This window comes from Alosa alosa, chromosome 3, assembly GCF_017589495.1.
Source record: "Alosa alosa isolate M-15738 ecotype Scorff River chromosome 3, AALO_Geno_1.1, whole genome shotgun sequence".
Lineage (NCBI taxonomy): Eukaryota > Metazoa > Chordata > Actinopteri > Clupeiformes > Clupeidae > Alosa > Alosa alosa.
In genome coordinates this window covers 35,689,393-35,702,805 of record NC_063191.1, presented here as the reverse complement: position 1 = coordinate 35,702,805, position 13,413 = coordinate 35,689,393, and the positions used below count along the sequence as shown (strand labels likewise).

General features: G+C 41.9%; 1 protein-coding gene across 4 annotated transcripts in view; it reads right to left on the bottom strand.

Moving 5' to 3' along the window:
• Positions 1-3,484: 3,484 nt before the first annotated feature.
• The window catches only part of tmeff2a (transmembrane protein with EGF-like and two follistatin-like domains 2a), an 87,430-nt gene continuing 77,501 nt past the window's right edge, over positions 3,485-13,413 (bottom strand). The window contains exons 8-10 of one of the 4 annotated variants that reach the window (XM_048239479.1): positions 9,703-9,838; positions 8,502-8,660; positions 3,485-4,022 (exon numbers count right to left, since the gene is read on the bottom strand). In XM_048239479.1, coding sequence (XP_048095436.1) covers positions 3,857-4,022; positions 8,502-8,660; positions 9,703-9,838 — 461 coding nt within the window. In that variant the 3' untranslated portion in view covers positions 3,485-3,856. The remainder of the gene's footprint in view (positions 4,023-8,501; positions 8,661-9,702; positions 9,839-13,413) is intronic. The other 3 variants (XM_048239481.1, XM_048239482.1, XM_048239483.1) reach the window with 3 other exon arrangements.

Here is a 13,413-nt window from a genome sequence, read left to right as displayed (position 1 = left end):
GTTTCATGTTCATACAGACCAGCAATCTTCTCTGCCCATGTGCCACTACGTACCCACTCCTTGTCTAGGTCTCACTCTCTCTGTACAAGCCCTCCTCTGTCCTCCTCTCCTGAGAGACTCATTGATACTCTTTCCCCAGTACACACACATGCGAACACACACACATGCGAACACACACACAGACACAGAAGAATAATGTGGCTAAGGTTTCCTTTGTTATTCTGAAGTCAGTGCCCCTGGTGCATACTCTCACACAAACATGTGCTCTCTCTCTCTCTCTCTCTCTCTCTCTCTCTCTCTCTCTCACTCACACACACACACACACACACACACAGGGAGAGAGACAGAGAGAGCGACAAAGTAAAGGCTAATGTTTCCTTTGTTGTTGAGAGGCCTTGCTGAGGTCACTGTGCTCATCCTGTGATGAGAATGTGGAAAAAAGGAAGAGACCCTCACCCACTTGACCTTCGTCCACCCACCCGTCTCTCTCTCTCTCTCTCTCTCTCTCTCTCTCTCTCCTTCCAACAATTTATTCATTTACTATCTATTTCTCCCTCTTTTTTCTCACACGCTCCAACATGCACAAATAAATGGGAGCGTACTGTACCTATGTCCCCGGGTCCTATGTTCCCCGGGTCCTATGTTCCCTGGGTCCTATGTCCCTGGGTCCTATGTTCCCCGGGTCCTATGTTCCCCGGGTCCTATGTCCCTGGGTCCTATGTTCCCCGGGTCCTATGTTCCCCGGGTCCTATGTTCCCCGCTTTGTATGAGACCGGGGAACATAGGACCCTTTTTTAAAACCCTAACCATAACCCTAACCCTAACCCTAACCCCGAGCGGGGAACATAGGACCCGGGGAACATAGGGATGACCCCAAATAAAATTACTCCCACATAGTTTCAGTTTCCAGATTTATGGCCGAATGATGACTATTCATGTGAGCCTCATGTGACCCACAGGCCCTCTGCTGGCTGACATGTAGAAGTGTAACCAGTAGATGTGCCCGCAGAAACTCCAGACTTGCTGAAACTTGATAACTGTCTGGTTAAAGCCTGTTTAATGTCAGGAATTTGAAGTGCTCAATTGTTTTTCTGCTTTCACTAAATGAGACTGACAAAGCCGCCTTGTCATTAAAGGTTTTGTGGAACTTGACAAACTCTTGTAATGTAAGATCTGCAACCTGGTCAGTTGTCACCATCATTACCTGAATTTCAAATTAGGAAAAGCAGGTCTCAAACTAAACGGACTTCACATGTAGAGTCTAAAGTCGTTCAGTATGCTGTGAGAAACTAACTGCAACTGGTAACATGTAGAGTAAGTAGATTGAAATTGGTATATTTTGGCAGGTATGATATTAATTTAATCAACATTAAATTAGGAAATTATTATCAGTCCTCAGATACACTGACATGTACTAACTAGATGTATTGCTTTGTACAATGTGTCCACAAAGTAGCCCTGTCACACACAAATGCGTTGAAAGTGTCTCTACTGTAATCACTGATATGAATAGATTATTTGCAGTGGAGCATTCACCCTTTGCTCTGTCATGAAGATGTCAAGTCAAGATATCGTAGCCAACGTGGAGAATAGAAGTGGTCAGTTTAATGGAACACCCATGAAAGACTGCAGAATGAATGGATGCCAGAAAAGAAAGGGCACTCATGGGAAATAGTCCACCTGGTTCAAGACAAACAAACCAAAGGCCAGTCAGTGCAGACCAGGCCGAGACTGAGGCAATGACCACAGGCTACTGGTGAGAGTAAGGACCAGGGGAGACTAGGGGATCGGGTTCTACATTTGAATGTCTCATGAACGCAAATGAGAGACACTCACTCCCAGTGCATGATAGGCCTGTTGAATGTGACAGGCAATATCTCTAACCAACAGTCCCTGAAGGTAGCCTCACAGCCTAACACCGGATTAATCCATATCCTGATAGTTTGCTATTTGTGAATGAAATGTCCATTCCTTGAATCACCTTTGAGATGGCAACACAAGGAGGCAATTTCTGAAAAAAAAAAGACTCCTTTGTTCTGTCATCCCACAAACTGATTCCATTTAAAGAATCAAAATGTGGCAAGATAGCGACTATTAACACAGATATGAACGGCTTCATTTGATCCTGAGAACAAATACTAACTCTTACTGCTAAGAGAGGAGGGATAAAACTGACTAATGAGGGATGTAGTTAAATAGTATTTCCTCACAAATAGTATTTCCTTACATTCCTTATGATTAGATGTGCCACCACAAGTGGAGTTATTAGTCCATTATCAGCAGAGATCACACACAATAACTGTGGCAGCTCCAGTGTTTATAACACAGAATGTGTGTGTGTGTGTATGTGTGTGGCTCCTCTGTGCACCGATTGTTTAATAATCCTGTTTGCCTTGAGGGTCGCACCACTGAGGCCCCCTGACAGCGACATACATCTGCCACAGGGACAGCAGACTGGCTAGAAAAACATTCCCATGGTGCATCTCTGGGAGAGGGTCGCTAAGACACATTACAGGGTTTCTGCCCTTTAGTGCTGGATAGTAGAGAGAGAGGGGGGACACAGGGGACAGGAAACGTAGGGATTCCATCGGCTCGTCTGCTGCGTGAACTGGGAAGCACCCTCCCTTGGCTGGGAATGCCGGGAATTCTCAAGTCCTACGGCAGTTTCTTGAACTAGCCTTGACCGCAGAACAGGTTGGGTTGCCCTGCTCGCTTTATGTACTCTAGCCACACAGTGGCAGGCTGCAGTTGGTGCTATCTGGTCATGACCTTGGTGCAGGCGGAGTTATTTGATTGCATTTGTTAGCCCGAAGAAAGGTTTTTTGCTTCTGAAGACACTTGAAAAAGACAGATCATTATGGCTTGCTTCCATATCTGTTTCTCACCTTAAGGTTACTTTGATGAACTTCAGTTTTACCTTTTAGCCATGAAATAACACAACCTCATCAATAACATGTCAGGTATCATATTGTGTTAGTATTTGTCCAGATTGCTCTCCATGACACAATGGCTGTTATGACATGCTAATGTTCAGGTTATATCAATATACCCCCTAGGATAGAATTTAATTTCTATTTATATTCCAGTACTATATTTCCCCAAGGTTACGCCACTTACACCTGTTCAATCATTACTTGTTTAATATGTATAATAATCATTCTCCTGCAATACTGAAAACATCTGAAAACATCATGGTCTCTCCATACCAGAGATCATGGTCAATCATGGCTTTAAACAAAGTCAATAAAATCAATTAGCTTCCACTCTGCACTGGTATAATTGTGTTTATCTTTGAAATACAGATTGTTTACATTATTTGACTTGGGGCTGCAAATAAAATGTGCAGTTGTACTGGGTTTACTACATTAATGTGACATAATTGTCCATTGTGTCCAATCCAAATCCAACAGATCATTCTCTAAACAGATCCGACTGTAAGAACACATATTAAGTTTTTTTTGTGTGAAAAATGAACAGTCATTTCTTGTGATATAAATTATTTATTTACATTACAGAAAAAGACCCCATCAAGACAAACAAAGTAACTATTGGAAATATTACCCATACATAAACAAAAGCTTGTACTCTAGTATCGTTGTGTCCTCTTCTTCCTGGTATGTCCCGTACCACGGGTGCAAGGCATCGCGTGTGGCCTCCCATCAGTCTATGTGTTCCTTCCCCGATCGTCGTGCCCTCCTGTCGCCTGCGCCCCTACCTCCCCTCTCCGCTGGGGCTTGCGGAGTTTTGAGGCGCCTCCGTTGGGATGTATGTGTGTGTGTGTCTGTGTGTGTGCGTATATATGTGCGTGTGTGTGTTTGTAGGGCGGGAAGGGGGGGGGGCGGCCATCTTGTGTCAGTCAGGTCCACTCCTCTACTCTATTTCCCATGATCCCGTGCTGCCAGTGCTCAGATGAGTCGGGTAGAGGCGCGCATGGTGTTCTCTGAGCTGTAGTGCGTGGCGTTCTGCTTCTGCCGGTTGATCCGGTTTGTGCGGGGGCACTTCCTGCAAAACAGGATGACGGGCTAAAAAGAGTCACCTACCAGTTTAGAATCTGCACAAGGCTTCATGTTTCCTCAGGCACACTGGGCAATGGTGAAGGTCAGTGTCACTCTATGTGTAGCACTGCTGGAGCACATCCTACAGAGTAAAGGGTTGCTTGGAGATGCCAACAAATGCAGTGCTATTAATACTTCAGCTTTGTTGAATTCAGATGGCTTTTAAAGATGTCCGGAAAGTTGCCCAGTGTGTCAGCCAAGGAATAATGTATTTGGTAACACTTTACGGTAAGGGTACATGAATCATCATGAATTTATGCATGAATTAATCCATGATTTCTGTATTACTTCATCCCTTAATATCTCATAAATCATCAGGAATTGACATGAGTTCATAGTTTGTCATTTGTGACCTCATACATGAACAACACATCAACTAAAGCATTAAATATAGTGGGCACATCATTATGATTTATTAACTCATTGAGTGGCAAAAACGTCATATTACGTTTTTAGCTTTTTTTTTAAATTACGAAACTAGACACTCTAACACACCTTATATGTGATTTTGGGAACTCTGTGATGAATGGAAATTAAGTATATGACGATCGAAAAGTCATGGAAACGCAAGATCTGGACATTTTATCTAGTTTTTTCTTAACTCGGCTTTTGATGGTTGCCGCTTTGTTTCGAATCAGTCACTGATTAGCCTATCAGTAACATGCACGCCAGGTCAAAAACAGGTCATTTATTTTCGTAGGTTTATCACTAGGTGGCAGGTCTCGTTAGATCTCTTCCCAGAAACTTTGCAGGCAACACTTCTCAGGTGCTGAAGGGAGAAATGAAAAAGTCGAAGAAAAAGATATTGCAGCAGGTGCTGCGTTTTAAGACAACAACGCTGGATGAGTCCACCTTTCTACTAAGACAAGATGACTCTGACCACAACAGGTCAAAACATTACAAGGAGTGACTGAACACCGTGCTGAGGAGGGAGTTCCATCTCCACCACGAGGCGGGCCTAGCTGAGTGGGTGGTAGGCGAGTCACGCTTGCAAGAGGGGGCCCTTGCCAGAGTGCTGAATATGTCGGTGATAGTGACTCATAAAAGATGCAATATCTCCATTTCTAGAAAAAAAAAAACAGGGATTTTGATGAAAACTAGCCACTGTTTAGGGTGGGATTTCTCAGGAACAGAGGTGTGTAGAAATACACGGTTTGCACCCACTGAGAGCTTAAAGTCTCACCTTTTAAACGAGCCATTGTATGTGTTCATAGCTATAACACAGAATATGCTGTGGCTGTACAAAAATCATCAACAATGGTCTAGATTGCTGGCACTAGGACAAAGCTTCCGAAAAAACAGCTTGGCATTCAATGAGTTAAGAATGATCATGATGATTTCTTTTTCTGCCAAAAATGTGGTCATCACTACACTACTCAAATTCCAATTTGACCACAACGTGTGCAGTTCTCTAAGCACATGCCATTGTTAACACTTTAGTTGAGGGGCCACAAACATGATGAAATCATGAGTAATTAACCTTAAATGCATGTAATCATGATGATCATGCTCAAGAAATCAGAAATGATGTACCCACTTTAACGTATGCTTTAGTTGATGTGTTGTTCATGCATGAGGTCATGAATGAGAGACTATGAACTTATGTGAATTCCTGATGATTCATAAAATATAAAGGAATGAAGTAATTCATAAATCATTAATTAATTCATGCATGAATTCATGATAATTCATGTACCCTTACCGTAAAGTGTTACCATTTATTTGAATACACAGAGGACATAAAACAAAGTTAGTGAACTAAAACATATGGCACTTTAATACATAAATACATGATATACTTCAGAGTTACTTTTTTTCAACAATTGCTACAGACACTAATACTTAAATTGATGAGTTCCCTCACAAGCATTAGTCTTTATCTATTTATTTATTTTAAGGCTTTATTATTGTTATGTTGGTTTGTTTCATTTAGTTATCTTGGGGGTAAGGGTTGGGATAATGTCTTATAGGGGGTAAGGGTTGGGATAATGTCTTATAGGGGGGTAAGGGTTGGGATAATGTTTTATAGGTAAGGGTTGGGATAATGTCTTATAGGGGGTAAGGGTTGGGATAATGTCTTATAGGTAAGGGTTGGGATAATGTCTTATAGGGGGGGTAAGGGGGTAAGGGTTGAATAAACGGACTGCTACTGTGCCTTTTATTTCTCTGTGTGTGTAAGCATTAAACTGTAATTAAATACAATGTAAACAAGTAGTGTCGAGTCCTGCATATGTTTCCCAAACATTTCTCCTGACAGGCAAAGGCTTTCGACCCCATCTACTGGTCATGGCAGAGGTCTACAAGTAACTTGCCACTATTCACATGTGGGCTACACGGATGGTGGGTGAAGTATGTACAAAACATGTGCATGCATTTTAACTTTTACATAACTCAACCGAATATTAATACCAACCTGATTACAAGCAACACCCTTCTACATTCAGGGCCATTAATGTGATCATTATGTCACAAAATTACTCAAAATAACTTTCTAAAAATGCCATTTTATTGAGACTATTCATGTAATTCCTGCAGACATTCCATTAGTCTCATCTGCATTGTTCAGCCATTTCCACCCTATTTCCTGCCACAGAATCTCTCCCTGGCTCTTCCTTCACTCTTACTCAGCTTAGCTCTACTTCATAAAGTGGAACTCTATCAAAACTCTCTGATTGGGGATTTGAAGCCAGGTCCCCCATTGTCCCCTGGGTGCTATTCCACTCCGGTTATCAGGCTCTTGCGCACTTCAAATAAATGGCCTGTTCAGCATAGGGCAGCAATAGCTCTTTTATGGGGGGGGAGTCCTGAGGCCCATCAGCAGGGCTCTTTTTAATTACTTCAGCCTAGGATGGGTCAAGAGGGCTTTTAAACATGCTGGCCTTTTTAAAGATTGTGCACGCATGTGTGTGTGTGTGTGTGTGTGTGTGTGTGTGTGTGTGTGTGTGTGTGTGTGTGTGTGTGTGTGTGTGTGTGAGAGAGAGAGAGAAAGAGAGATAGAAAAGAAAGAAAGAGAAAGAAAGATAGAAAAGAAAGAAAGAGAGAGAGAGAGAGAGAGAGAGAGAGAGAGAGAGAGAGAGAGAGAAAGAGATAAGCATGGGGGCAGAGTTCTCTCACAAAGGCAAAAGTCACTGCAGACAAGTTGTGCAGCTGCATTGTGCTGTCTAGACAGCTCTATTGTACATGGACCATGTGATCTCCGCCCATTGTCTAAGCCTCCAACATCTAAATTGGTCAACCATTGATTCTGGAAACCCCACAGCTACGCACACGTGCTGGGTGAAAAAGAGGCCGTGGGAGTAGGTATTGATATTACAGTTAATCGTTGCAGTGCTTATTTAAACCGTACACCCTCGTTTGTGTCCATCAGTGGAGCGGAATCTATAGCATCACTGTGTTTAAATCCTGTAACATCTCCACAACCTGCAATCTGACTCAATTAGTGGGGCAGCTTATTAAATGAAGAGCAGAGTTCTATGTTGTGCTGTAGAGCTTACTGTTTTCCCTCCTACAAGATGCATGGTGATAATGAATGAGCAAAATGGAAGCAAGAGGACAGGGCCTCACCATAATAAGAGCAGACAGGACTAAAATGGGATGTGCCAACTCATACTAATGAGAAAAGTGTTTGTGTGTCTGTCTGTCAGTGCCCTCATTTACATACAACCAAAAATTGGGATATACATAAAAACTAATATTTGGGATGACACATGCGCACACACACGCGCACACACACACACACACACACACACACACACACACACACACACACACACACACACACACACAAGCACACACACACACACACACAAGCACACACACACACACACACACACACACACACACACACATACAAGCACACACATATACACACACACACACACACAAGCACACACATATACAGGAAGCCAGAAACAGACAATGCACTCTCCCGCAGTGTGAAGAGTGATAAGAGTTAAATTGAGGTCTCGCTGCGCTGGGAATAAGTTGGGCTTAATCAGTGCACACACATACTCTCGAGGACTGACCTTTTTAGAAATGTTAAGTGTGTGACTCAGTGACTCAGCTAAGCCCCCCAGGATCCGAGAGACACCCACTTTCTTATTTCATATTTTCACACTTTCTGCCTGCATGCGCATGTGTGTGTATGTGTGTGCGTGGGCCTGTGTTTTTGTGGTGTGCGTGTGTGCATGCATGTGTTTGTGAGTGTGTGTGTGCGTGTGTTTGTGTGTGTATGTGTCTTGTGTGTGTGTGTCTATGTATGGATGCAATCAGCCCTCCAGCACTGCTGCCTGAACTGTGTGAGTGAGTTATCTTTTATGTTTGTGTTTAGTCAGCTTTCAATTGTGAGTATAGTTTGTGTAATATACAAACTATAGTACAGTGTCTTTAATGTTGTGGTTAGTGTGTGTGTGTGTGTGTGTGTGTGTGTGTCTGTGTAAAACTCACCGTGTGATACATAGCACCACCACACAGATGATAGCCACTTGTAGACCTCCGATGATTGAGGCGATGAGGACGTAGCGAAGCTTCCCGGAACCTGGCACCACATACAACACGTTGTACTCCTTAGTGTCACACTGGGGCCCACTGAAGCCTGAGTGACAGCTGTATCAGCCAACCATGGCCAAGATGGGCATGGAGGTGGACCAATGGAATTGTAGAGAACAGACATCGGAAAGCATGAATGAAATGAAAAGAGAGTGACAGATGGAATTAAGGATAAAAAGACAAAAGATGGAGATAGAAAAGTGTAGAGGAAGAGATGAAGGGAATATGGAGCAAGGAGATGAGAGGAGGAAGAGATGAAGGGAATATGGAGCAAAATGAGAGGAGGAAGAGGAGAAGAAGGGAGAGAACATTACTGATCAACAAAGTGCGTCTTTTATTGCTGTAAGTCACATACATAAACATGTAAAGGCACATAAACCCCCCCCCCCCCAACCCCCCCACTGGCATGCATCAGCAGGGCTTTCTCTCCACAGTAGGAGCTGGGGTTAGAGCAGAGCACCTGCTGAGCCCAGGCAGAATGAGTTTAAACACACACACACACACACACACACACACACACACACATGCATACACGTTCACTAATAAATATAGTGAGAAACAAATAAAGCCTAAAATATACAATGTTCATTTGTTATAACATCATTTGTTAAAGATCATGTCAGGGATCACTTTTCTGTCTCTCTCTACACACACACACACACACACACACACACACACACACACACACACACATAATAATTTTTCTGTCTGTCTCTCTCTCCTTGTCGTTCTAGTTCATCGCTACCTTCTCACTCAATTCTTTTGTTCTTTTTCTCTCTGGGAGAAGAAGAAGGAGACATGTGAGGGCTACAGCCTGTTGGGGGAGCTCACGATCTGCTGCAGACAACTGTGTGTGTGTGTGTGTGTGTGTGTGTGTGTGTAGGTGTGTGTGCGCGCACGCACACTCACAAGTGTGTAACCTGGTAAGAGCATCTCCCATGAAATCCAATGTCTTATATCTTATGAACGTGCTCGCTAAAGCATATACCACATAACCCGAGCCTGCACTTAAGGGCATACATTATGAGCAAATAAGACCTTCGTCGATGTTCCCGCTTATCTAGAACAGCTCTAGGCGAGGACGCATTGGCCACCGTACCTGCAGGAAGGGGTTGAGAGCATGTTGGGGTATTCGCAGTCGCCGTGCACGCAGTAGTTCTTGTAGTGCTCGGGGCAGGGGATGTAGAGGCCTCGAGCTACCTCACCGGCCTGCTCCGTCTTCCTGGTCTCCTCTGCTGGGCACACATACACAACAGCACGATGGAACACAGGTCACAGGTAGTACACAAGGTGGCCATTCACTAGCATGAGGTGGACGCTGAAGCTGCAGTATAGGACACACTTTAGGATTCTTAGGCGTAACTGTGGACTGTGAGGTACAGGCACAGCCATTAAAGTTTAATTAAAGGGATATAGTGTGCAACACTGGGGTTACTACACACACACACACACACACACACACACACACACACACACACACACACACACACTCACACACACAAACGTACTAAACAGGTTTCAGAAAAAAAACAACATATTTCATATTTTATATTCACGCCTCTGTTTTGTATTCTGTTATCTACTTTGGCCTCTGACTAGAACATTCCAGTCCATTCCATTAGCCAGACCATTATCCACGGCCTTTCGTCTAAATGTGAACCTTTCATGCTGAACAATTCCCTCCTCGCACCGCCTGCACAGTCAATAAACCTCATGTTTTTCCCTCATGAGACAGTGCCATTCGATACGCCACAGTATCTTACAAAGGTGCGAACACTAACAAGTGCAATTGCTAACCGAACAATCAGAAGTTATTGGCATAGGTGGGGTTGGTGGGTGGGGGGGGGGAGGTGCGGTGGTTGGTAACCGTAGTAACGAGGAGCCTTCTGGAGACAAACTGGAGAGGCAGGATAAGGGAGGAGGATGAGGCTACTGCTGTTTCTTTTACAGAGCTCTGCTCCCACAGCCAAAAAAGGGGCTTATCTGGAACCATGCGATTTCTTATCATACATGTACAATTTCACTCACTTTCTGGCTCAAAAGGGGCTTATCTGGAACCATGTGATTCTTTATCATACATGTACAAATTCACTCTCTTTCTGGCTCCACCACACTCATCCCCCAATGATGACAGCAGTTGGAGATCTGAACAAATGTTTGAGAAAACAATATACAGACTGCTGCGCACACAGCACACATTATATCTCTCTCTCGTCTCCATAGAGCCCAGTCTCAGTTGATCTCTGCGTGATTCATTCTTCTCCACAACAGTCTTTGCTACCGCGGCGCAGGCCATTAGCTGATCGGGTAACTTGCGGAAGTCAAGGAGTGAAGAGGACAGTTTGATGGCTTTTTGGCAATTAAGCCCTGCAAACCAGGCTTGTGCAAAATTCCGAATTTTAGAATGGATCTCCATTCAATTCACGCATTGGAATTTGAATTGAATTGGCTCCGCCCACAGGAAGTTGAATTTGAATTGGAAGGTGGAATGACAGGAAGTGGAATTAAATTCATGGCAATTCAATGCAATTCCACAGTCAAACAACAGAAAGAATGTGTTGAATCTCACATGCATTCAGTTTTGGGAAAAGTTACTTTTAGTTGTAAATTGAATAGCTATTCTTACTTAAAATGTTTACTTAGTACATAACTCAGTTTTTTGTCTTTTGTTGATTATGTTGATTTTTGCTTTTTTGAGATAACTTGGCTGAAAGGAGTAATTTAAGTGAACATGATCATTTAAAATCAATAAACTATACTTGAATTGCTTAAGTTTTGCGCTACTGTGAAGTTAGTTAGATTAGTTAACCTTACTTAACCTGTTAGTTAACTGTAGTTTAAAAAAAACATGCAAACCGATTGCCTTGAAATTACAGACTAATCTGGGATAGGAGAATTCCTATTTAACCTAACTTGGTCATTACAAGTAAAGTATATTATTGTAAACACAAGGTGTGCTAACTGATGTTACATTCTGCACTTCAGAGATGCCACTGCCCTGGCCCACATATTTGTAGATTTCACATATTAATCCTTACTGAAATTCAATCTTAAATTACAAGTGACAGGTAATCGCACAAATATATACTGTTGGTGTGTAATTTATGTGGATGACTATCAAAACTTAACTCTAATGCTGTGGGTAGAACTTCAGCAACATGTTACATTGGTATTTTTGTTTTACTACACTCTGAAAGTACTGCACAATGAAGGGGAGACCTCACTATGTACCACCACCAATAGTATTTTACACCTGGGATTGTCGGCTCAAGGGAACCCTAATCTTTGATGTCACAGTGAGTCAGGACTTTTGTTTTTACCACTTCATTCAAAGGCCTGATTTTGGCATTTCAGTGTATCCATGATGTTTGTGACATTGGGGTTGATATTAATATCCTGACCAGAGAGGAGTGCATGTAATGGACAGCCACCTAACACCTCCATGTCAAATAGCAACATAAGTTTGCAGGGAGGAAACACCCATAAAATCCCTAATCAAAGCTCACATTTAGCCTCAGTAACTCAGTAAAAGCAGAGACAAGAACATAGCATGTATGGTTTCCAACTACACTCTAAAAAATGATTCAGAGGTTAAGATAAAACTTAAAATGAAGAACAGCATAAAAAAAAATTAAGTTTACTTTTACATGTATAGGTGAGTTGACAATTTATTTTAAAGGAGTTTGTAATACTGAAAAAGAAAGAAAAGCTGTCTCAACTTATTCCATATATGGATTTTCAACACACAGTCTCTTGCTTTCACTAACAATAGAAAGTATTAAGTTCACAAAACTTGTAAATCTGTGACCAAACTTATCTGTCGTTCAGGACCTTAACTGTCAGATCCACTAGAACATTCTGCCAAAGTGGTCTAGCCTACTATTTTTGTGTTTGTTTTGCAACAGCTATCTGCATCAAAATTTTGGATAGCTTGCCTTTTCATTTGAATATTTGGATGGGCTATCTACAGACAGTAGCTTCTCGTGTATTTTGCTGCTTCGGTAATTAAACCATTTAATGACTTTGTGTGGCGTCTTTCAAAGTTACAGCCTGCCCTTTGATCAATTTACATCTGGTGTCTTCAAATTTCACGTGGCACTTATAACATTTTTTGGCACGTGTTTTCATAGTGTCACTGTCACTATTTATGAACTTTGTTACCTAATAGGTAGAGCCAACATTTATTTATTTTTGAAGTTTGAGAAATATTATGTGTCAATTACAAACCATGTAGATTTTGTTCAAGGTAAATTTTTTCTAACATTATTGCCTTTCTTTTATACAGATAAATGGCAATTCATGCTCTGTCATTCATTCTTTAAAATAAACAATGCTAACAGAAAATTAAATTTGCTGTGTGCTTTTGATTCAGACAGAAGTGAAGTGGACTATAACCCAAAAAAGATCCATACAAATTATTTACCTCAATTTTTTTTACAATAGGTAAAGTGTATTATTTTTAGGGGCGGAATCTGTGTCTGTCTATAACTGTGCACTAAGTTCCTACTCAAGGTTTGGTCTGTTTGGATAGTGATTGATTGATGTATCATATAAATCACATATCAATTACACAGAATTTCCAGCACTATGAAGCATTTTTTAGTGTGAACTGTGACTGTCACTTCATTAGTTAGCGGTATTCAACATTTTTTCATAATACTGAACCTTTGTGTTAAATAAAAATACAGTATACTTTACTTGTAATTATAATGACCCGTTAGTTGAAATAGCAATTTTGTGTACTGTACTGTAAGTGCACTACACTAAGTGAGCATTTGTTTGCACAACTTGACATTACAGACAAATCTGG